We start from the raw sequence: 25,957 nt of genomic DNA, 5'->3' as shown, positions 1-25,957 counted from the left end.
CCCGGCAGCGGGGGGCAGCGCCCTGGCTGCGGGGGCAGCGCCGACCCGAGGCGGGGACCTCAGGCCTGTGGAAGGCAGGGGGCACGGGTTAGATGTCGGCTACGAGGGGGTCAGACAGGGGCCGGGCCCACGGGCGGCACCGCCCGGGTGTGAAGGGCAAGGCAGGGGAGGGCGCCGAGCCCCCCCTGGCACGGCGCGGCACGGCACGGCCCGGCCCGGCCCGGCCCCGGTCGGGTCGGGTCCGGTCCCCGCGGGGCGGCGGGGAGCGGCCGGAGAGCCCCGGCGGCCGCAACCGCGGCCGCGGCCTCCGCCTCCTCCGCCAGCACGGGGGAGGACGGCAGCTAGAGGGAGCTCCTCCGGACTGCATCTGCCCGTGCGCCCCGGTTCCTTTCATAGGCTCCCCCGCCCCCTCCCCTCTCTTCTTCCCCCGTGATGGCGGAGGACAGCGAGTCTGCGGCCAGCCAGCAGAGCCTGGAGCTGGATGACCAGGACACCTGCGGCATAGACGGCGACAATGAGGAGGAGGCCGAGCACGCCAAGGGGTAGGGCCGTGCTGCGGGCCGGGCGGGTGGGCACAGCTCGGGGAAGCAGCCCCCGTGTCTGCCGCCGCGGCAGCGGTAGGGCTGGCGGTGCCGCCACGGCCGCTGTGCGGGGCGGGGCGGGCCGGGCCGGGCTCCCCTCGCCGCCCGGAGCGGGCCCCGCGGCGGGGCGGGCAGCGGAGCGGGGGGCGTGCGAGGCGCGCTCCTGTCAGCCGGCGGGCGGCCTGCATGGCGCGGCCCGGCCCGGCGCTCCTCCGCGGCGCCTGCGCGTGTGCCGCCCGCGGCCGAGGGGGCCCCGCCGGCGGTACCCCGCGCCCTCCTCCCGGGCCGCCTTCCGCCGCAGTTGGCGGCGTGCGAGGACCCTGCCGCCCCGCTGTGCCGCCAGGCTCGGCTCCCCTCGCCCCTCCGGGGGCGGCCTCCGCCGAAGGGAGAGGCGGGGGGCCGGGCCCCCGGCCTGAGGTGAGAGGGGCGGCGGGGCTGGTGCTTCCCCGCCGGACACTGGCCTTAAAAGCGGGTCTTGAAAGGGAGGGTAAATCCTGGTTTGTTGCCTGTGGTTTTTCAGGACTTGGGGGCTTTTCTTAGTTTTTTTGGCCACTAGGAAGCCCCCCGCAGCGGGTCACGGCGCTCTGGGGAAATGCCCCCGTGCTCCCGTACTTGCTTCGGTTGGTTCCAGCTGAGCGGCGCTCTCGGGTCAGCCCTGGCGGCGGGCGCCCTCACACACACCCGCACCCCCCCCACCCCCCCCCGCACCCTCCCTCCCCGGCCTGGGGACCTGTCCAGGCATCGTCTGTGTCAGTCTGTCCTGCAGACACTCCTCCTCAACGTCACCTATTGTCCAAAAGGAAATATTACCTCCAAATCCACACGCTGTGGAGAGTAGAGCGCGTGTTTTACCGAGGCATTAGCCGGAGCAAACGCTGTTGTTCTGGTTGTAGTTCCTTCTCCGCTAATCTTGCATCTTAAATCTTCCCACGCTGCGGATCAGGCACGGTTTCCAGTTGCTTGGGGGGCTGACAGGAATGGCAGCCGGCATAAATGCGGCGGCCCCTTGCACCGGGCTGGTGTTGGGCTGCGTGCAGTGTAGCTCTGTCTGGGCACAAGGTGCCGAGGGTCTGGCTTGCTCTGCAGTTGGGGGCTTTTGGGGCAGGGCAGTGGGAGGAAAGTGTTTTAAAAATCGACTTCATTTAAATTTACTTTTTTGCTTTTTTGAGGGGTTAGGAAATGTGATTGCAGAGAAAACGCTTTGTTGTCGCAACTAGGAGTGGCTGGAGTAACCTAAAATAGAAATAGGTTAATCTATACACTGCTACACAAATATCTTCCTCATGAATTTCTGATTCATCTGGTTGAGAGCATTTCTGTAGGTGGTTGATGTTTGAGGATGTACGTTGTTTGTCGTCTCCTGCCCCTAGGATTTGCTTGGCAACAAGCAGCTCTGCATCTTAAATGTGGCAAGAGAAATCTAAGAGACTTAGGAAGACTGACTTGTCTAAAAGGCAGGAAAGGGGAAAACTTCCATGCTTGCTGCTCTGTCAGTGAATTCATGGCATGCACGCTAAAATAGTTCTGTCAAAAATAATTATAGTAATATAAATGTGGGATATTAAAAAGGGACAAAATGGTGTTTAATTATCTTGGGGCTTTTGTTACGTTTGTTTGCAGAAATATGCCACAGTTGATGATTCCCAAATATGTAAAAGTAACACCGCGAAGAGCAGAGAATGATTATTTATTGCTCTTTGTAGGAGCCAACCTGACGTGCCAGGCGAGATTGTTTGATAGCTGGGTGATGCCTGTCTAGAATTCATTCGTACCTTATTCCTACTACAGTTTCCTCTTCTGTTTGTGTGCGTGACCAAGCTGTAGCTGCCCTCTGCAGTGTAGCTAGGCTTGCAGCTACGCGCTCGGGCCGCTGTGACAGCGAGTGCAGAAGCAGTGTGTAAGAAGCAGCCGGGGAACAAAGAATTGCACTTTGATGTGTTCTGAATCGCAGCTTGCTGCTCTACTCCAACTTGGGTCTCGCTGAGCTCTGAGGGACAACTGCTGCGGCTGCGGGCTGTACGCCGTTCTCCCCAAAACTTGTTTTTGTTGAATATCCTGAATGTATTTTAATGAGTATTTCAAAGAAGCTGCTTTATTCATCTTTGAATAAGAAAGCAAATGCTTCCAAGTAATATGAAGTTTAGTTTAAATTAGTGGTAGATCATTCCAGTAGAAAAAACCTCTAAGTATTAGTATCAGTTTTCTGTCATGTTTGTGATGCATGAAGTCCAATATTGACTTTTGAATTCTTTATTTTCCTGTAATCTTTCAGAATCTTGTTTGCTACTATTTGTCTGCAGGCTGAAGCATTCAAACAGATTCCATCAAATGAAAAGAAAAATCTTACATTACAGCAAACACAAAGATCTACTCTTGATCTGGGAGATTAACGCATGGTAATAGGAGCTTAATTATTCCCTGTTTTCTCCCTATCATAGTATATTAATTTTTGAGGTAGCTTTAAAGTTTGCTTTGAGCTTTTAGATTAGGTTTTATATACCTAAGCAATTTATGAGCAGTCTTACTACTTGAGACTATGACTGTGTCAACTGACTTGCTAAATTCTGAATGGTCTCCATTGCTGCCGATCAGTATTTAATCTCATGCTATTTTAACCCTCACTTTTTTAGAAGGAGGTAGAGTATGTGTTGCGTGTCAGTCTCTAGTAGGATTGCTTTGTAAATGAAGTTACTTTCAAGCTGTTTCTTGACATTTGGAAATAAGTCCTTATAATACTGATCACAAAAAAACATGGTTCATATATATATGTATGACTTTGAATTTTTTTTTTAATTTGCTATTTTTTTATGTCTTAGAGCACTGAATGACTGCAGCAGAAAATACCATTTTATAGCTCTCAACTGTGCAAATGTCTTTGTCCTCTGTTTCTGCTCCTGTTTTTTAGATGCAGGATTATGTATGTTGTGTGACTCATTGCTGTTCTCCTATTCTGTGTCTGCAGCTCAATTCTGCTAGATGCATTATGCTGTACTTGTTCTGTTTCATAATAAAGTGTTGTTTACAAAATAGCTTTTTTAGTGTGTATGTAGAAAAAAATTATTTATTGCACCTGAATCCACCCTACTGAGCCTAGCTTTGTAAGGTCTCTCAGTTCATTCTAAATAACTCCTTATGCTCAATGGCAGACAGGCTTTGGGCACAGAACATTTGGTAAACAGATGAGGAAAAAGTATGACCTTTAAACAACTCCCCCCAAACCTCACAAATGATTTACTTTGAATGTTTTAGTAGTATACCCCTTTGATTATTGTTAAATGGCAGCTTTATAACGAGCACTACTTTTAGATATTAAAAAAAATATATATATTTTTAAGGTACTGGAGGCAGTGCTCAGTTCTAGCAGGCGAGATTTACGTCTTGGAGTACAGCCTTACAGACTTGAAGGGGGAGGCAGAGGAAACATGCAGAGCTTTGACGAATATCTGTTGGATTAGGTTTTAAGGCATTGCTACTAGGTTTTCATGCTCAAAACACTTGCATTTCCAAGTACTGAAATGTATGCAAATGAAATATTTGTCCAGAGAGGTTGTTAGTAATGGTAGTCTGTTAGTAAGTGGAATTTGAAGGACATAAGCCCTTCTGGTTAGGACCTTCTTATTCTCTTGAAGTGGTGGTAGTCTAGTACAGCAATAGGAAAGCCCTTTGCATCTAAGCCTCCATTTTCTTTATGAACCAAGGACAACCCTAGTATAAATAATACTACTTTGAAATTTTTTTGAGTCTTGCCCGTATACATGAGATCTGATTTTTGTGATCAAAAAGATCTATATAACATCTTCAGAAATGTGGTTTTGCAACCTCACTTACTCACAGAGAGAGAAAATACTGTGAAGGCAAAAACCCCACACAGGCCTAGGCCTTTGGAGCTTAAAAATAAACATCTGAAGTACATGTTTGGTTTTAAATTTGAGAAATTGCTAACTTAAAATTACCATTCCATGTAATTTAAAACAGATGTTGATATTACAAAAAGCTGTTTCTGCTAAAGCAGAATTTAGTGTCCAAAAAGACAATTAAAATAATACTGACAAATATTCAGTGGGAAAGATAATCTAAAATCAAAACCAAGGGAACCAAAACAGTTTGACCACCTGAGTAGGGTAACTGTCATGATCCTCCTGATTCTTCCATCTCAGCTTTTCATGGTTTTGCTCAGAGCTCCACAAAGTAAGTTTCTCTGCCTTTGCCACACTCCTCCCCAAATGCAGTAAGTATCCCCATTTTTCAGTTTTAAAAAACCCAAACCAACACATGCAGGGAGAAGCAAAAGTCTTTTTTCACATTTATGCAAAACACCAGATGTGTGTACATAAGTGGAAAGGTGTGTGGGTGGGATCATGGGCTTGCATTTGTAACTTGCAGACAAATTCATAAAACTATGGGCCTAAGTGACTGTCTCAGAGTCATATCCACAGCCTGTTTCTGTGGCAAGGTTAAGTCTTTTGGGGGCAGAACGAGGTCTTTTGACTCTTCTTTTGCCTCAGCTCAGTTTTGATTTGCACGTCACTTTTGTGCTGGCCTTACTTCTTTCTTGTTCATCAGACTGACAAAACCGTCATCGTGGATGCAGTTAAAAATATCTTAGACTACATCTGCGCTTAGGTACATCTCAGCCTCAGTGTGTAGGCTCGCCCTCCTGTCAGTAAAGTGCTCCTGGTATAAGCATGTCTCTACTGGACTGACACAGTCAAAATCTTCCCCAAGTCTAACGTTGAATATTTTTCTTAGTATAACCAGTTGTGGTCTATGTGGTGGGCTGGACTGGGGCAGATGTGTTGATCTGATAGGTGAAAAGGTTATGTTTCCTGACGTGACAGCTAGACGTAGCGTCAACCTGAGTTGCATATCCTTTTCCTGCTTCCCGCGTGGGACCTGTGCTCTGAGTTGTGTCACTTCAATGGTAGCAGGGTAGTTCAGCAAAAGAGATTTCACGCTTAAAGGCAGCTTACATAGCAGTGGGAAATTTTTGTTTGTTTGTTTGTTTTCAAACTTCTAAGAGTGAGATACACCTATACGATAACACCATGAAATGTATCTGACCAGACAAAGAACTCGGATCTTAGTCAGCACACAAGAATGTTTAATTAAGAGAAAAGCTTTTAATAGGAGTCTATGCTTTTAATCTTGTTACCTTTGCATATCCTTTGTGCTGTCATGTCCAGTGTAATTACTACAAGTTGAGCAACAAAGTTCCTCCCTTCCCAGCCATTCTCACTCCCAGTTTTAGAGCCTTTTGGTTCTTTTCAAGGCAGTGTATGAGAAGGACAGAAAATCCTGAGATGTTTTGGTTTTGCTTTTGCCCTAATTTTCTTGGTATCTCTGGTTGTAACTTGTGTTGGACAAACCTGTTTACTCAGTAGAAGTTTCTGCATGCTGCCAAATCTCTGGGTTGCAGGCATGCCTAAATAGTTGAAGGACGAGTGGATCTCTCTTTAAATCCTCTTTTTACATTCTGTGGACTGTAACAGTAAAAAAAGACTGACCGAAGCAGGAGACTGTGCATAAATAACTGCTCTGAACAGTCCCTGGATAACCTGTCAGACAAAAATACCAGTATTTATTTTGCAAGAGGCAGTGTGAAAGCTCTAAACCTGAAGGTCATAAGCTGAGGACTGGGATTTTGGAAGATTAAAAAAAAAAATTAGTACTTTTAAACGCCGTGTATATTTCACAGCAGTTTAGTCCTGTCTTCCCTCTTTCCCAGCTGAAAAATATGCATTTCTGTATGAAAAAGACCTTGAGCTGGTCAAAGAACAAACTAAGATTATCCTGGTAAAAGTACAGTTTAACTGGGGATAACATTAGTAAAGCTTGGCAAAGCTGCTTTTTCTCCATAGCTGCCAAACTTTTTTTTGAGTACAGTCGTTCATTATTTCACCAAACTAAATAAAACATTGACCCTCAGGTAATCCCAGTGAACAGAATTCCCCTGTGGTGTAATTGGGGCCGGCTCCTGCTGAAAGGCAAGACAAGTGAGCTGGATCAGTGCAACTCGTGGCTCTGTTCCTGCTGAAGGCGTCTGTTCAAGAGCAGTGTTTGCTGAAACTCCTAGTAGACTTATGTTCAACACAAAAGCCCTTGGGAGTCAGCTCAAGGACACAGTGGCATCATTTGTTTGCTGTATGTGAGATGTTAAAGTAAAAGGTGAAAGTTTGTGGACAGGTCAAGAAAGTAGAAGAGTACCTCATTAAATGAACCTTAGCAAAGGTGAAATTGCTTTCCCTGGTGTTTTTGTCTCAGTCTTGCCAGAGGTGGTGAAGTCCTAGGTCTTGTACACGTTTGGTTTTTTACTCTCTCATATTTATAACCTCTTGCCAGGCCTCTGGGTCTGTTCTGTGTTTAAATTCTGTACAAAATGTCAGATTGGTATACAGGCCTTCAAATAGATGTAAATGTGATTATTTTAAACTGAAAGTATAGAAATTGTTAACAGAATTGTCTAGGTGATCAGGCAGTATCTTCATTCTGCAACAGAAAATTTTCTCCCTGCCTCACTTACACAACTCAATCTTTTGTTTCTGCAGACTTCTAGTAAATACTACAAATTCTCTTTTCTCTCGTGTGTGGGTGTTTGGTCTGCTACACTGTTTTCCGTTGAGTAACTCCTTGGTCTGATCCCAGAGGGCGCTGCATTTATAACTCTCTCTCCTCTTTCTGGGAGCATAACTTAACCCAATATAACTGTGAATGTTAAGGACTTCTTGGGGTTGATCCTTCACTACAGGCTGTTCTAGACAACTGTAATGATATCACAAAAATGAGTCTTTGTTTAGTTGCATGTTTAATTGCAGACTTTTGGCCTCCTAATGGGACATTTGGGTGTTGTCTTGCCGACTTCAGCTCTGACAAGGTATAGGTGCTAAGACTGGGCATCACAATCTTGAAAGTGAGCATGTTACAGTGAATAATGGTGGCCCTTGCAAACGTGTTGATCTTAATAACTTTAGTTATGTTCTTCTGAGTTCTCTTTCTTTTGGTTTGCCAGTATCATATCTGATTTTTTTTTTTCCCTCCAGTATTAAAATAAACAATTGTTTGTTGCATTGCCTTTTTTCTTTTCCAGTGAAAAACACTCAAGCCCCCAAACCCCAGTATCTGTCTTGAGCTCCATTATGTACATATGGTTTTGTTGGAAGATTAACCTCTTGAAGAGGATTCAGCATTAACTGACTCATTGCCTCCTTATTTGCCTTCTGTCTGAGAGTTGCCAACGCCTCCCACACTTTGCAAATTCTAATCTAATCTTGATTCTATATCTTGATTATTTGTCAAATTAGAATCTCCTTAAAGAAGAAAGAGGTTGTATTATCAATAGTCAAAATATGTCAGAATCTGCAAGTGCAATGTATACTTTGTTGTTGTTTTTTTTAATTAAAGTTGACCCCATTGTACTTATTGTTTTAAAGCACAAATATTTGGTTAGTTTTGTGTTGTTTCTTACTGAAATTTCAGCAAGACTTTCATTATTACTTAAGTTAGAAACAAAATTCCCTGAAAACAGAATGTTTTTGTTTGGATTCTTCTCAAATTCAGATGTGCCTGATGGTTGAGCATGAAGGGGGAAAAATATTGGGCCACTAATAGTTACTGAATTTCCAAGGAGGTTACTTTCCTGAGTTCCTCCAAACTCTGTTGAATTTGGTTGTTTCATGTTTGTGCTGGGTAATAGCCTGGAGAAGAGCACTGGCTGTTATATAGTGTCACAATTTGACACTAGTGTGTCAAAACGTCTGGTTATGCTGGGATCTGAGTATAAAACAAATCAGAAAGCACTTGCAGGAAGTTTTTCATCAATGCTCTCAGTTCCCCCCTTCCTTCCTTTCCTGTGCCTTTTATTCATATTCAAGCTGCTGTTAGATTTTTTCATATTAAAATGCAGGCTTTTCCGTATTTAACTTTTCTTGAATTTTAAGCTCGGTGGTATTGATTTTTCTCATTGCACATTCTCTGAATCTCTGGCAGAAGTCCTGGAGGGGATTTGGGGGCGAAGAAGAAGAAAAAGAAGCAGAAGAGAAAAAAGGAGAAACCAAATTCTGGAGGCACCAAATCAGATTCTGCGTCTGACTCCCAGGAGATTAAAATTCAACAGCCTTCAAAAGTGAGAGTTTGGTTCTGTTTTAATTTGTGCTTGCTTTCTAATTTAATTTTAATTTGTGTGTTCCTTTTTGTAAATGCGAGTTGGTTGTTCTGCCTTAACATGTCAGAATTAAGCAAATGGTTACTGTTCTGAACAGAGACAGAAGCAAGGTAAGACCTGGCGTTTGCAGACTGTATGAAGTTAGCTGGAGAGTCGTTGCCACCACCACGGTGGTGTACTCTGAGAAGAGCAGAGGAGGAGGTGTTTTATCTTTCTTTTCCAGCAGTTAGAACTCAGGCTAGTGACAGCTTTGTCGCAGGGAATCTTAATCTGCAGTGGTAATGCTTTTAAATAGATTTTGTGTTTGATGAATTGCCTTTAGTTTAGCCACCATCTAACTTGGCTTAGTGCAGTTTCAGTAACTTGTACAGCATAATGCTATCTCATGGCGAGCATCAGCAGTAGGAGGGAAGGTGTACCTGCTGTGCTAACCAGAGTCTCATTTGGGCAAACAAGCAGCATGTCGTCTTACATAAAATGTGGTAATCTCTAACATGGAGATACGACTGCAGAAACTTTTTGCCAACTGAAAGGCCTCCACTGTAAATAAGAATGCAAAATTACGTGAGAGGGTGTACAGTCTTTGGGGGCTTTGTGATAAAATAGCATTGTCTATGTGCTTTTGACTACCATGTTCTGAATGAATGGTGAATAATATGACATGGTAGCTTTTTAACATACAGCTTTTGTCTTGAGATATCTGAGCGTGAGAACTGAAGTTTGTAACATGATGATAAGAAAGTTTATGGACCATTGAGCATGTTGAAGTAGTTATATTTGCTTTATGAGATTAATGTGCAGAAAGTTACACCATTGTACCAGTAGTCCTATTCATCCTGTAAGATTTGTCAAGTACATTGGGGCTACCAACTAATTTTAGGGAAAAAGGTTGTGTTCTGGCTCATTAACATACTGATAGGTTTTGTGTTGTCCCTTTAGATCTTCTCTGTGTCACCCCCATTGCTTTGAATGGGCACATTTGGCACAGGGGACACTTTAAAATATGTAGAGAGATCTTAAGTACTTCCTGATCTCACCACACGTTTTGATACTGTGTTTCTATAAAGCAGGTGGTGTGAATTGCTAATACAAGACAACTGTTTGCAAGCAATAACCAAGTAACCTCAAACTGTTTTACAATTGGAGTGAGGTCAATTTTAATGTTAACATAAAGACATAGTTCATTGCTGCAGTATCCTGGGAGTTCCTTGGTTCCCTGCTGACCAAACTTATTGTTCCATATGTTGCCTCTAATTGCATTAGAAGGAAGCTGTTTCACTTTTTTTGTTTTCATTGCAAGATTTTAGTCCTGAGCACCTTGCAGTCTTGCACACCATTTCTCTGGCATGATGCATTTTGCAAATGTGGAAGCCTATCCTTGTTCTAAGTTGTGTACTTAGAGTGGCACTCTTCGTGATTATTTTACTGTCACAAGAAGTTTAGCCAGTTTGTTAGCAATGTTACAAAATTTTCTCTTTTATTGCATAAAAAATAAGTTCTTATTTAAATCTTTCTCTAAAGCTCCAGGCAGCTAAACCATTTTACTATTCTTATATGGCTTCCACTTTTCTCTAGTTGTAAATGCATCAGCGTTGGCTGGTTTTTTTCGCCTTCTCTGCTGTGTTCCAGATGTACACACTGATAAGTAGATGAGTTTCTCTGTCTTGGACAACTTTCCTGTTTTCAGTTTTTTGAAAGCATCTTAGAGTGCTGATCTGGATTGGTGTGGAGAAGTATATTTATCTTCTCTGCTACTCAAGTGATATTTAGATTTTGTATTCCTTGTGCTATGTGAAATATATTATAGACAAAAGGCTTTTAGCATTTGCTTGCTTTTGGTTGAAAAAAGATTTACAAAATATTTCAGAGGAAAGTGACATTGTACACCTTACCTCTAAGAATATATGCAGGATCATCAGGTGATACTCAGTGGGGCTTCTGAACTCATTGAAAATGATTTTGAAAAAAGACTTTGAGGTCAGGTGAGTTTATAAACAGGTGTACCAGTCTGGAGATAAGAAAACCGCAACAGTGAGTGTCCTTGGCTTCTCCCTCTCTTATTTGTGATAGTGGACTTTTTGAACACGGGCATGAGTGTAACCACAGCAATAAATGCTTGTTAGCATTGTATGCTTACGATGACCTTTAAGTCACTTCACTGCCCATCTCACAAGACTTTGATCTCTCCCTGTTACAAGTCCCAATGATGTGGACTGTCCACACTGACACAAATGAAGCTTGCCAGATCTGCAATATTATCAGTCATTATTGTAGTCACCAATGGCCCACACAACATAGTCACAGAATAACTTAGATTGGAAGGGGCCTCTGGAGGTCTTCTGACCAACCTCCTGCTTAGAGCGGATCCAACTAGATCAGGTTGCTCAGGCCTAGATCAGGTGGTTTGGTCTCCAAGGATGGAGACTCCACAACCTATGTGGGCAACCTATTCCAGTGTTTGACTACACTTGTAGTTAAAAAAATAGTAATTCCTTATATCTAAATGGGTTTTGCTGATTTGCAACTTGTGTCCATTGTTTCTTGTCCTATCATTGTGCTCCTCTGAAAAGACTTGGCTCAGTTTTCTTTACATCCTCCCATTAGGCAGCCATAAGATTTCTCCTACTCCCTTAACCTTCTCTTCTTAAGGCTGAACAAACCAAGGTCTGTCATCTTCTCCTTGTATGTCATGTGCTGCAGCCTCCCAGTCATCTTGGTGGCCCTCCATTGAACTCGCTCCACTCTGTCAATGTTTTCCTCGTAATGGGGAACCCAAAACTGTGAGATGTGATCTTAGGGGTGCAGATAAAGGGGAAGACTTGCTGGCCAGTCTTACTGGTACAACCCAGTACGCAGCTGTCCTTCTTTGCTGGCCAGCAAACTGCTGGCTCGTGTTCAGCTCTCTTCCCACCAGGACCTCCAAGTTCTTTTCTGCAAAGCTGCTTCCTAGCCAGTCCATGCTGGCTTCTGCCATTGCGTGGGCTTTTTCTGTCCCAGATGCAGGACTTGCGTTTGCCTTTGTCAAACTTCATGAAGTTTCTGTTTCCAGCCTGCCAAAGTAGCTTTGAATAGCAGCTCTGCGGTCCAGCATATCAACCATTCTTCCCAACTAGGTATCATCTATGAACTTGCAGAGAAAGCACTCTTTGTCACGTCCAGATCGTTAAACAGTATTGATCCCTGAGTTCTCAAAATCCTTCCCTTTGCCTTCTTGAAGATGGGTGTGACATTTCCCTTTTTCTAGTCATTAGAAACCTCCACCAATTGCTGTAAGCTTTTAAACTTGATAGATGCTAGTTGCAGTAACATCAGCCAGCTCCCTCAGCACCCTCAGATACATCCAGACTGTTCTTATGGACCTGTGCACGATTATTTTGCTAAGTGGTCCCTAACTTTCTCTCCTGCTGTGGTTAATGGGAGTCTCACAGACTGTGCTACAAAGCTCAGGGACATCAAATGTCTGAGGTCAGATCTTGTCACCAAAACTGAGGCAAAAAAAGCATTGCGTACCTCAGCCTGGTTGCACAACAGTGCCGTCTTGTGCTGTGAGGATATATGTCCCCTAAACTGAAATTAAATAAAATCACTCTTCTTTCTAATTCATGTGAAGTTCTGTGTAGGTTTTTCTTGCTTTCCATTAAAGGAAAACAAAAAGGATTGAAAGTAAACTTCTTAGCCAGGCTGATCTCTGAACATTTTGAAAGGAAAGGAGATTCCTCCTGATGTCCCTAGCCATGTTGTATTTAGTACCAGAACATGAACTTTTCACTTTATATACACTAGTAAGATCTTTTTAGAACCTAATATCTTTTTTTTTAGATTTTCTGTTTTCTTCTTCTTAATGTAGAAAAAACATTAGAGACTTAAAATAAACACACAAAATAAATTACAGTGTGTCAATATTTATGTATGATTTCATAATATACTGATAAGATTTCAGAATTTATCTAGTGGCATTAGAAGTATTTGTATCAGTTTCGTGGTTTAACCCCAGTCAGCAACTCAGCACCACGCAGCTGCTTCCCCCTCCCCTCCCAGTGGGGTGAGGAGGAGGAAAGGAAAAAAAAGTAAAACTCGTGGGTTGAGATAAGAACAGTTTAATAACTAAAGTAAAATATAATACTAACAATAGTAATAATGAAATATAATAATAGTAATGAAAAGGAATATAACAAAAAAAGGAGGGGGGGAAGGAAAAAAACCAGTGATGCACAATGCAGTTGCTCACCACCCGCTGACGGATGCCTGAGCCGCGATCCACGCCTCCCGGCCAACTCCCCTGTTTATATACTGGGCATGACGTTCCATGGTATGGAATACCTCTTTGGCTAGTTCAGGTCAGCTGCCCCGGCTCTGCTCCCTCCCAGCTTCTTGCACACCTGCTTGCTGGCAGAGCATGGGAAACTGAAAAGTCCTTGGCTTAAGATGAGCGCTACTTAGCAACAACTAAAGCATCGGCATGTTATCAACAGTATTCTCACACTAAATCCAAAACACAGCACTGGACCAGCTACTAAGAAGAGAGTTAACTCTGTCCCAGCCGAAACCAGGACAATCAGGCCAGTTTGTAATAGACAAATTGATTTTTAGTTGAGACAAGTGACTTACGTCACGGTAATCCAGATCTAGAAATAGGGTAGGTTTTTCATGCTGCAATAGTGTTGCTCTAAAGTGTGTAAATATGTTAATTCACAGCTACTCAGATGACAGGTGTTTAAAGCATGCTCACAGGTAAAATTTTGCAATAGTTAAATTAATGAAATAAATTGCATAATGTTTAGAGAGTACAAGTTTTTATTATAAATAGAAAATGATGGCCTGCTTGAGCTACAGGCAGGGAGTTTTACTCCTTTTGTGACTGAGACTACTGGAGGCAGATGCCCATCCAAATGAAGCTTTACATCATTATTACATGTAATTTATAGTGGTTTTTCAACATATGAATCCTAGAAAGAAAGTGAAATACAGAAATAGTGATCCATTGATATTCAGTAAAAAAACCTATCTGGCTTGATGCAGAATTGCTTAAAATTTTCCAATGCATTTGAGACTATTCCTTCAAATCTATTTATTGCACCACAGTCTGGGAAAACCTGAGCATAAGCATACTATTAGTATGCCTCAGAACAGGACTTACCACTTGGGAGATAACAAAACAAATAAATAGGTTAAAAAAGAGAGAGAGAAAGATGCCTCTAGATTTAGAGGTCTGTTACCATTATTCCTCTGTACTTTCCTATGCAGGTATAATTCTCATTCCAGTTACAGTTACTTAGAGTGATCAAAAGTGAGGGTTTAAGAGCTCAGTTTAGAAATGCTTAGCCTTAGGTTTTTAGGCTTTTCAAATAACTTTTCTATAAAGATTTTCCAATTTTTAAGTGGAAAGTTGGTTTATTTTATGTCTGTCTGCTTCTATCAGTTAAAATTATCTTTAGTTGTGAGTGTTGGCCCAGTTGGCTTTAGTGGCAAGATAGTTAAATCCTACATGTGATACAATGCAGAAAGGTACCCACCGTAATAATTGCAAGCTAATAGAAGGCAGATACAATATAACTAAGGTTAAAAAGTAGATATTTGTAGCAATACAGTGTACCTGAAATACTGAACCATAGTGAATTTAAATATTATTTTATATTGTACGTGTAAAGTACAACTTCAAACATCTCTGTATGTACCAATGATACCTTTAGCATGTTAGATATCTAAGCTGATTTTATTGTATTTTACTGGGGCGGGCAAGGAATATAAGAAGCTTTTTATTGTGATACTGGTATCCTGCCTTAATGCTGCAGTATTTGTGTTAAAAGCGCTGAAGTTTCATGGTTAAATGCAAGCACTACTCAAAACTATTAAGTATTTTGTGAAGTTGCTTGTCTCTTGCCCTCCTAACTTTCCACCCTCCTGCCTCCAAAGGTTATACCTAAACTAACCATGATGAGAAGAGTACGTGAGAGAAAACGTAACAGTAAAATAAAGGAACGTGTTTGTACAACTTGTTCAACATAAACGTACTCAATAAGATTCCTCTTCTCTTTTTCTCTGTGTGCAGAATCCAGCCATTCCAATGCAGAAGCTTCAAGACATCCAAAGAGCGATGGAGCTGCTCTCTGCATGCCAAGGCCCAGCAAAGAATATTGATGAGGCTACCAAACGTAAATACCAGTTTTGGGATACGCAACCTGTACCTAAACTTAGTAAGTTTAACTGGACCTGGGCATAAGATCTGTCTTACTGACCACTAAAAGAGTGTGTACCAGCTGTGTGGCATGTTCTCTAAAACGGGTATGAAGTTGGACTGTGTGCGGTAGAGATCCTTAATCTTTTGTGTAGTTTATGTGGAATTCTTGATGTTCTCTAGGAAAGTGCTTGCCCCACCCCCAATGATATGCAACAAAATACGGTGTTAATAAATCTCATTCTGATGTTCTCTATAAAAGTGGGAAATGCTATTGAAATAGCATTCCTTTGTATATTTTAGGTCTGAACTCTTGAACAACAGAACGTAGAAGTATTTTCCACTTCAGGAAAAATAAGAACTCTAAGTGGTGACAAAGACTAAGCTTTGATTTTATTTATTTATTTTCCCTTAAATTTTTTTCAGTAGATAAATTTGCTATCACAGAGATAATGACTCTCCTGCTGTAGGTTACACTGCTTTCATGCAGCTTTAAGTGGATAATGGTGCTTTCTCTCATGTGTGAACACTTTTACTGTTGTGTGTTCACATGCTTCCTCCACAATGTACACTGCCTTGAAGACATGCTTTCTCGGAGTCCGTTCTCTGTTCTTGGTACCAAGTGAGATGGTGAGGTGACCTCTCCTTGCCTTTAATTTTGTAAAGAATTTGGCAGATTACTTTTTATACTGATCTGATCACTGATAACACAGTTGGTAAATCTTAGTCTTTGTTGAAGATAGTTGCTGACTCTCTTGCTTTTTTCTGAATTGCTTTCTGAACCACCTTCTTCCCTCTTCATTATCTTCAAGTTAAGCAGCTGTAGCTCTTCAGTGCCAATGAAACTTGGGAACCCCACAAGTAAATCAGTCTCAGTGCAATAGCTGTCATTGTTCTGTTCTGCAGATTTCTCTCCATGGCATTGGAGACTGGTGTAGAATAAGCAGAAATAAGGTAGAGGCTAAAGCACAGGAGTACTCTGCTCTCTCGCTCTCTCTCCACAGGGCAGCATTTCACATGAATCCATTTCTGTAGCTTAATCCACACCACAGTGATCTCATTTCTCCATGACTTCCTTGCATAGAGAAGTCCAGAGCAGAGTCCCTGGATGCAATATTTTCCACTGAATTGAACTGACCTGCCCTGGCTCTTCTCCATACAAACTCTATCCATTTTACCTCTGTAAACTAATGGTAGTAATTGTCACAGTAATCCTGCCTAGGCAGAGGAAGAGCCTAGCTGACATAAGTTGATGTGTAAATCAAAAAATGCTCTGGCCATAACAAAGCTTTTTCAGAGCTAGTTCAGGTGTCTGCGTGGCAGTTCCAGGAGTTCAGTTCAGGTTAGTCAGTATATCTTACAGCACTGCTATAGAGATGAGAGTCTGTCATGTGACAGCCTAAAAGGACAAATACATTGGCTCTAAAAATGATTTGTTAGTGTTGTTCAGTAGAAATATGCTTTGTTGAATTTGACTGGCAGAGGTTTTGTTCAACAGTGTGTATGAATTGCTTCTTGATCCTGTTGATTTATTTTATCTTTTTTTTTAAGCTTTTCCTTTATCTGCTGAATGAACATATTGGGAAGTCTTCACTATTTGATATGCTGGATATGTTTAGGTGGAAAAAAATAATCTGTTGATTCAAGAAATAGCTGTAGGGATCTTTGTATTAAATCAACTTCAGAATCCTTCCGCCTTCTAGTTAAGATTGTTAGCTGTGCTGGTTTTGGCTGGGATAGAGTTAATTTTCTTCATATTAGCTAGTATGGGGCTATGCTTTGGATTTATGCTGAAAACAGTGTTGATAATACACAGATTTTTTGTTATTGCTGAGCAGTGCTTACACAGAGTCAGGGCCTTTTCTGCTTCTCACACCACCCCACCAGTGAGTAGGCTGGGGGTGCACAAGAAGTTGGGAGGAGACACAGCTGGGACAGCTGACCCCAACTGACCAAAGGGATATTCCATACCATATGACGCCATGCTTAGCATATAAAGCTGGGGGAAGAAGGAGGAAGGGGGCAACGTTCAGAGTGATGGTGTTTGTCTTCCTAAATAACCGTTACGCGTGATGGAGCCCTGCTTTCCTGGAGATGGCTGAACACCTGCCCGCTGATGGGAAGCGGTGAATGAATTCCTTGTTTTGCTTTGCTTGCACGCATGGCTTTTTCTTTACCTATTAAACTGTCTTTCTCTCAACCCACAAGTTTTCTTACTTTTACTCTTCTCATTCTCTCCCCCATCCCGATGTGGGGGGAGTGAGTGAGCAGCTGTGTGGTGCTTAGTTGCTGGCTGGGGGATAAACCATGACATTAACAATAGGTCCTTTAGTTAGGCCACGTCTGCCATGTAGTGGCAGTAACATTTAGGCTGTTGCTACTTTCCAGAGTTTGCATAAAGGTGCTAGTAATGATGACCTTCCAAACTGGATGGGAGGCCATAACTATTTGTCAGGATTGCGCATAATTTGGGAAAAGTTCATACTACAAAGAAACATTTGACTGTCTAGAGCTTGATGATGGTGACGACAGGGTTGAGTGTTTATGCGTAAGAATCAGGGGGAAGGCCGACAAGGTAGATATTATGGTGGGAGTCTGTTATAGACCATCCAGCCAGGATGAAGAGGCAGATGAAATATTCTATAAGCAGCTGGGAGGAGTCTCACAATCGCTAGCCCTTGTTCTCATGGGGGACTTCAACTTACCAGATGTCTGCTGGAAATACAATACAGCAGAGAGAGGACAGTCTAGGAGGTTCCTGGAGTGTGTGGAAGATAACTTCCTGACACAGCGGGTGAGTGAGCCAACTAGGGAAGGCGCCCCGCTGGACCTGTTGTTCACAGAGAAGGACTTGTGGGTTGACGTGATGGTTGGAGGCTGTCTTGGGCATAGCAATCACAAAGTGATAGAGTTTTCGATTCTCTGATAAGTAAGGAGGGGGTCGTCAGCAGAACTGCCACCTCGGACTTCCGGAGGGCAGTCTTTGGCCTGTTTAGGAGCCTGGTTGACAGAGTCCCTTGGGAGGCATCCCTGAAGGGTAAAGGAGTCCAGGAAGGCTGGATGTTTTTCAAGAAGGAATTCTTAAAGGCACAGGAGCAGGCTGTCCCCATGTGCGGAAAAACGAGCCAGCGGAGAAGAGCGGGCTGGCTGAACAGAGAGCTTTGGCTGGAACTCAGGAAAAAAAAAAAAGAGTTTATGGCCTTTGGAAGAAGGGGCAGGCAACTCAGGAGGACTACAAGGATGTCATGAGGTTATGCAGGGAGAAAATTAGAAGGGTTAAAGTACAAGCAGAACTTAATCTGGCTGCTGCTCTAAAAGACAATAAAAAATGTTTCTATAAATACATTAGCAACAAACGGAGGGCTAAGGAGAATCTCCATCCTTTATTGGGTGCGGGGGGGAAACATAGTGACAGAGGATGAGGAAAAGGCTGAGGTACTTAATGCCTTCTTTGTCTCAGTCTTTAATGGTAAGACCAGTTGTTCTCTGGGTACCCGGCCCCCTGAGCTGGAAGACAGGGATGGGAGCCGAATGAAGCCCCCATAATCCAGGGGAAATGGTTGGCGATCTGCTATGCCACTTAGACACACACAAGTCTATGGGGCCGGATGGGATCCACCCAAGGGTACTGAGGGAGCTGGCAGAAGTGCTCAGCAAGCCACTTCCAATCATTTATCAGCAGTCCTGGCTATCTGGGGAGGTCCCAGTTGACTGGAGGTTAGCAAATGTGACGCCCATCTACAAGAAGGGCTGGAAGGAGGATCTGGGGAACTACAGGCCTGTCAGTCTGATCTCAGTGCCGGGGAAGGTTATGGAGCAGATCATCTTGAGCACCATCACACAGCATGTACAGGAGAACCGGGCAATCAGACCCAGTCAGCATGGGTTTATGAAAGGCAGGTCCTGCTTGACTAACCTGATCTCCTTCTATGACAAGGTGACCCGCTTAGTGGATGAGGGAAAGGCTGTGGATGTTGTCTACCTGGACTTTAGTAAAGCCTTTGACATTGTTTCCCACAGCATTCTCCTGGAGAAATTGGCTGCTCATGGCTTGGATGCATGTACTGTTCGCTGGGTAAAAAACTGGCTGGATGGCCAGGCCCAAAGAGTGGTGGTGAATGGAGTTAAATCCAGTTGGCAGCCGGTCACAAGTGGTGTTCCCCAGGGCTCAGTATTGGGGCCAGTTCTGTTTAATATCTTTATCAATGATCTGGATGAGGGGATCAAGTGCACCCTCAGTAAGTTTGCAGATGACACCAAGTTGCGGGGGGGACACTGTTGATCTGCTTGAGGGTAGGAAGGCTCTACAGAGGGATCTGGACAGACTGGATCGATGGGCTGAGGCCGATGGTATGAGGTTGAACAAGGCTAAGTGCCGGGTCCTGCACTTGGGTCACAACAACCCGATGCAACGCTACAGGCTTGGGGAAGAGTGGCTGGAAAGCTGCCCGGCAGAAAAGAACCTGGGGGTGTTGGTTGACAGCTGGCTGAATATGCGCTGGCAGTGTGCCCAGGTGGCCAAGAAGGCCAATAGCATCTTGGCTTGTATCAGAAATAGCGTGGCCAGCAGGACTAGGGAAGTGATTGTCCCCCTGTACTCGGCACTGGCGAGGCTGCACCTCGAATACTGTGTTCAGTTTTGGGCCCCTCACTACAAGAAAATCATTAAGGTGCTGGAGCGTGTCCTAAGAAGGGCAGTGAAGCTGGTGAAAGGTCTAAAGCACAAGTCCTATGAGGAGCGGCTGAGGGAACTGGGGTTGTTTAGCCTGGAGAAAAGGAGGCTGAGGGGAGACCTTATCGCTCTCTACAGCTACCTGAAAGGAGGTTGTAGCGAGGTGGGTGTCAGTCTCTTTTCCCAAGTAACAAGCGATAGGACAAGAGGGAATGGCCTCAAGTTGCGCCAGGGGAGGTTTAGACTGGATATTAGGAAAAAATTCTTCACCGAAAGGGTTATCAAGCACTGGAACAGGCTGCCAGTGAAGTGGTTGAGTCACCATCCCTGGAGGTATTTAAAAGACGTGTAGACATGGTGCTTAGGGACATGGTTTAGTGGTGGATCTGGCAGTGCTAGGTTAACGGTCAGACTCGATGATCTTAAGGGTCTTTTCCAACCTAAATGACTGTGATTCTGTGATTTGGCAGGTGCTGCTCCATAGAAGAGGAACAGCTTCTGTTTATAGCTATATACTGAGGGACCAGAGTTGTAAAGTAAGCAAGAAGAAAGCACGCTTTCATGCAGGATTTTAGGAACAAGTTTCACATTTCACTAGCATCCCTTAAATGCCCTGGCTTTGCCATGCCACTGCTCCTGAGTAATCCTGTTGAGTTCAGGTCTGTTCAAGTCAGTGGTAAACAGGATCCGAGCCATAGCTTAGTAGCTGTAAGTACAACATGTTTCTCATGATGAGACCGTGGATCTCGTGGCTGGCTAAATGCTGTGCGTGTGCTGATAAATTTCTGTGGGTATCAGCTGACATAGAGTAGTTCTGTGCGTATCTATATTCTGATGAGATAGTCATTAGTCTGAATGCGACCTGTGAGAATGAGAAGTGGTATAAGCCAATAATACTGATTTTTTCCAGCATTTTTTAGAAGCTTCATGTTCCTATCACATAATTATGAGAAAATACATGATGTGAGTTAAATGCAGTTTTGAGAACTATCAGGAAAGGTAGCAATGTAACTGGTTTTTTTTTTGTTTTTTTTTTCTGTTCTTCCCCCCCCTCCCGCCAAAAGATGAAGTTATAACTTCACATGGTGCAATTGAACCAGATAAGGACAATGTCCGCCTAGAGCCATATTCTTTGCCACAAGGTTTTATGTGGGACACATTGGATCTTAGCAATGCTGAAGTTGTAAGTAAAACAATTTCTATATGTATCTAAAATCATTGAAGTTTATTCTGATTGATGTGTGTGGATAAATCTTTGGATTTTTTTGTGTGTATTTTCAGCTGAAGGAGTTATACACACTGTTAAATGAGAATTATGTAGAAGATGATGATAATATGTTTAGGTTTGATTATTCACCTGAATTTCTTCTGTGGTGAGTAGCAAGTTCCACATTCTGCTCTGGCTGGAGTGCAGAGAAGGGTGTTTTTATTACATCTTCTTAGGCAGTAATTTGTAATTATTTTTGTCATCAATTCTAGGGCGCTACGTCCTCCGGGCTGGTTACCCCAATGGCACTGTGGGGTTAGAGTGTCTTCAAACAAAAAACTGGTAGGATTCATAAGTGCCATCCCTGCAAATATTCGTATTTATGACAGGTAAAATGCACTATTACTTTTGTATTTGTAAAAGGATAACACGACGAAACAAATCTTAAACTGGTATCCATTGCCATAGAGAACTTAGAAAGAGAGAAGGAAGCTCACTGATCATAAAGAGTCAGAAGAATCCTGTGTATGTAGCAGAGACTTTTGTAGCAGAGACTTTTCTTTTTTTAGTCTTCCCTTCCCCCCCTCCCCCCCCCCCAAAAAAAAGCTTGTGGGCTTCTTACAGTGAAGACCAGTAATACATATTTAAGGAATTTTCTTATTGGTGGATGATACAGATAATGACATAGAATTTTCTGACCCCGCTGGAAAGTGTTTAAAGGATAGTCAGTCAGCTGGACTTCCTTGGCCGGCTCTTCATACACTGACAATCATAAAGTATTAATGATACCACGTAGCATGTACTTGGATGCCATTCTGCATCTTAAAGTAAGGCAGTTGGTTAAGTCTCGATAGAGCTCTGAAAAAGGAGTGTTGCAAACACCTTAGACACAGCTTGCATATTGCACAATTTGCCATTGCAGTCGCAATATCATAGTTTAGTATTTGTTGCAGATGTACTTTGTCACAGGCCAATTTATTTTTACCTCAAATTCTTCTGTCACAACATGGAAAACTACAATTATGCAAATGAAAATATGCAATGTGCAACTCTTTAACTTTTCCGCTATTTAATGTCCTTTTAGTGTGAAGAAAATGGTAGAAATCAATTTTCTGTGTGTCCATAAGAAACTGAGATCTAAACGGGTAGCACCTGTACTGATTCGGGAAATAACCAGAAGAGTAAACCTGGAAGGAATTTTTCAGGCTGTTTACACTGCTGGAGTGGTACTCCCCAAACCTGTGGCCACTTGCAGGTAACCTAGGTGATGTTCATAATAATATCAGTTCCTATAGCAGTAATTTTAAAGAACATTTTATGTAATTGGCTAGAAACAATAAAAGCATAAAATTCAAAGACATTAGATGTTGTGGCCTTGACGAACCTGAAGGCCTGAGTGTTTTTCAGGCTGTTTTTTTTTTGTTTCTCTCTTTCTCTCCTTTTTCTCTTTCTCTTTCTCTCTCACGTGCGCACACCCACCCCCCCACACCCCCACCCCCACCAAGTGCCTTGGATAAAACAGCTTTTCAGATGAAAATCTAGTTTTGGGTTTGTTTATTGTACCTTAAATAGACTAATAGATGTTTCTATTGACCTTCTGGTGGAAGCCATGCTAGCAATGACAACATTGTACACCTGTGTTTTTCAAGTGGCCTGTTTTACTGCTGGGACACTTCCCTGTTGACCTGGTTGCTTGCCAAAGATGGCAGAGCATTTCTGGGAAGTATATGATTTGCTTTTTTGAAATATTTTCATGTTTCCTGGAGAAAGGAGGACTTGATGGGCATTTGATAAAGATGAGAAAACTATCATGTGAGAAGAGTTGTATGTAATCAAGTATAATTTCATTTGCTTGGAATGGATTTTATTTCTGCTGGGAAAATTTCAGTTCCAGCAGTATTAGTTCAGCTGTCTATCTTTCTGGAGGACAGGGTACTTTTTGATTTGAAATTGTGTATCAACACCAAAGATCCTGTAAGGAAGGATGGGAAAAAAAAGCCATGCTGTGTTAGAATAACCAGGGATGTTCTGTTGCACAATGATCTCCTAGGAAGAGAAGATCTCATTCAACAAACTACTTAGACATGAGCAGAGAGGGTCCTGTCTGTACAAGAAAATAAATGTTACCACGTAAGTATGGTGAGATTGTCAGGGCTATGACAAGTACTAAAATGTTTAGCCCTGTGATTACTCATTCCATAATAAAAAGCATTTGCTTAGATTCAAAATACGGTGATAGCAGGCCTGTTTAAAAGCTATTGCTTGGATATAGCTTTTCCTTATCTTTTGTTGCTCAAGCTTCTTGCAGACATAGTACAGGCTTGCTTAGAAACAAATTTGGAGAGGAGAAGGAGCAATGCAAGAAGTAGGGAAATGGATGCAAGTAAAGCTGACACTTAAAATACTATTTAATCTCATTATTAATTTTATTTCCAGGTATTGGCATCGATCACTGAATCCCAGAAAATTGGTGGAGGTGAAATTTTCACATTTGAGTAGAAACATGACTCTACAGAGAACAATGAAGCTCTACAGACTTCCTGATGTAAGCAGTATGACTTCTAGAGAATCCCCACAGTTATTGTGAGGCCCAAAATAACCTTCCATCTGTCTCTGACAGCACAGGCTTTTCTGTGAAAAGGCAGTGCATGCAGGACATTAAAAAAAAAAAAAAAAATCTCTGGTTGATGAAAAAGACCTTAAAGGCTATACTAAACAGAAGAGACTATTGCTGGAAATGTAGATCTGTATATGGAGAAAACAGAAATTTTGACCCAAAATCCTTAAACAAACAAAGAAAAAACCAGAAACATTGACTTCGTAGACATGTGAAATTGAGTTGAAGATGCCTAAGACTATTCTCGGTATGATTAATCTGATAAAAGATTACTGGAACAGAAAATTAACAGTTCATGTCTTAAAATTCTCAGAGGAGTCCATCAGAAAGTTGGCTGAGTGCAATGGGATTGTTGATTCCACTATAATTCACAGCTTTTTCTGTTCTGTCAGAGAATGTTGTTGTTCTGCAATGAGCAGGCTCAGCAAAAGCCACCTCAGTATGTTGTGTACTGTTTATTTGCATGGTCTAGCAAAAAAAACCCCAAACCCAAACGTGTTCTGGCATAGCTAGGTTAGTTAAAAATACTTTTACTCATGTTTGCAGCTAATAGTTAGGCTGGCAAAAAGCCTTAGGATGCATTTCCATGACAGGGCAAGTCACTGTAAGTAGTCTGACATGTACTATTAAAAATTCTCATTGCTGTAATTAATAGCTTATAGAAGCTAGTCTAAGCTTTATGATTGAAAACAATTTCTGTGCTTGTGAAAGGTAGCTTTTTATTTGGAGGGATTGCAGAATGTCCTTTACCTGTACCATATCCGTAAACCTTTTTTTTATTTAAACAAACCCTCCCTTTTTGTTAAAAAAAAAAACAAAACTTTTTTCCTCACTCGTAGTACTTTGTAATGATTTATCTGACTTTGGAGATTGTGTCTGTTGGTTATATTTAGCTTGATGCTGCAGGTTCTATTACTACTTATATATTTGACTAATACACTAGGCACTCCTCGGTATAAAGCACGTGCTTTATATGAACTCCTGCTGCTGTCAGAGAGACTCGTTTCCTGTGCTGCCTGCATGCTACCTGTGCCTGCACACGCAGGTTCTCCCTTGCGTGCAGGGCAGCAGTTTTCAGAGCTTAAGAACTAATAACCAAATTAATTAGGTTTTAATCTTGGAGAGCTAAATATAGCTTCAATCAAATCTTTTAATAGTCTAAAAAAGTGCAGTAGAAAATTTCAAATATAGGTTTTGGTGGCAACTCTAGTACTGTTTCTCATGGAAACAATACAGGAAAAGAATAGTTTAAAGAGTAAGGATCTTACTTACAGTACAAGAAGTGTAACTACAGAGAATCATTAGAAACAGCAGCAGTTGTACCCTGATCATGTTCCTTTATCATAAAACACAGATTTCAACAGAAAAATAAATTATGGAAAACAAAGAATACGTCATATCTCATTCATAAAATATAGCTAAGGCAAACATACTGTACAGAGATGTGCAAATAGAAAACAGGTGCTTTGAAAATCAACTTTAAAACTAAGTGATGTAGGAGTCCATATGCCTCAGCTGTTTGTTTATTTTTAGATTGGACTTGGAAGCTTCTCCCATGGAAAATAAAGATTTAATCTTTGTGCTAATGTTTTCTCTTTAGGTCTTGTGCTTTGGGTTTTTGTTGGATGTTTTTTCCTAAGAAAGGGTTTAAGTGCTGTTGAGGATCTTTATCCTCAGTTTCAGGCTGTTATCACAAACAGTACTGTCACACAAATTTGTTCATTCAGGCCACACTGTCGTGTCCCTCAGCAGCAAACAGTTTCTTGCATTTTAACCTCTTTTCTTAGCATCTTTGGAGTATCATTACCACTTGGAGCTCATCTCCCTTTAAGAGGAATTAATCATTCCTAATCACTTGGACAGTCTGAATTAAAAAAGTTTTCAGAAATAATAAATCCTGTAATTAATAAATACCACCCTCACTGAAGGCTGTGTTTGTGCATCGACCTATAGATAGAAAAAATAAAGTTTTTTTCTAAGTGTTTAATATCTTGAGCAAGTTTTCTGAAAGAGGTAAATTTTGGCTGTGTTTAGAATAACGACAGGAGCATGTTTGTCTCTCTGTGTCTTTTCCTGACTGATTGAGATCCTGATCCAGGATACTCCCATGAATATATGCCCAGTGCAGCTTGATATGTGGAGTAGAGAAACAAATTTTAGTCCAGTTCTGTACACTTCTCTCACTTCTGGGGCTGCAAATAATCATTTACTGGTGGCCATTCTGAGCATTACTAGGGGATAAAGATGTGCGAGCCCAGCTGCTTTTTCTCCCATCCTGCTCTAGTGTTTGGCTTTAGAAGGGAGACGAAGGCTTGGAGGGAGCCGAAATTAACCTTTCATATTGTAGTTCATAAGGAGGTTATGAATGAAATACGGCATAGGAAGCATCATGTTGATGAGTCAGGTGAATACCCTTATGGATTCACGGCATTTAAGAATCTAGATGATGTGCTGTTGTGGAGGCAAACCATAGTCCCAGGCTGCTCAGGAAAGCAGGAAGACTAAAATGTAATACACAGGCCAGAGCTGTGGCAAAATGTGCCTTGA

The 25,957-nt window shown here is 42.3% G+C and overlaps 1 protein-coding gene across 1 annotated transcript in view; it reads left to right on the top strand.

The window, feature by feature from the left end:
• Window positions 1-432: 432 nt before the first annotated feature.
• NMT2 (N-myristoyltransferase 2) overlaps window positions 433-25,957 on the top strand; it is a 34,827-nt gene continuing 9,302 nt past the window's right edge. The window contains exons 1-8 of the mRNA XM_050891068.1: window positions 433-542; window positions 8,565-8,700; window positions 14,789-14,933; window positions 20,651-20,769; window positions 20,868-20,959; window positions 21,066-21,182; window positions 21,878-22,048; window positions 23,230-23,338. Coding sequence (XP_050747025.1) covers window positions 433-542; window positions 8,565-8,700; window positions 14,789-14,933; window positions 20,651-20,769; window positions 20,868-20,959; window positions 21,066-21,182; window positions 21,878-22,048; window positions 23,230-23,338 — 999 coding nt within the window. The remainder of the gene's footprint in view (window positions 543-8,564; window positions 8,701-14,788; window positions 14,934-20,650; window positions 20,770-20,867; window positions 20,960-21,065; window positions 21,183-21,877; window positions 22,049-23,229; window positions 23,339-25,957) is intronic.

Source organism: Gymnogyps californianus, chromosome 2 (assembly GCF_018139145.2).
Source record: "Gymnogyps californianus isolate 813 chromosome 2, ASM1813914v2, whole genome shotgun sequence".
Lineage (NCBI taxonomy): Eukaryota > Metazoa > Chordata > Aves > Accipitriformes > Cathartidae > Gymnogyps > Gymnogyps californianus.
The sequence above is the reverse complement of the archived record's forward strand: the minus strand, read 5'-3'. Positions and strand labels throughout refer to the sequence as shown.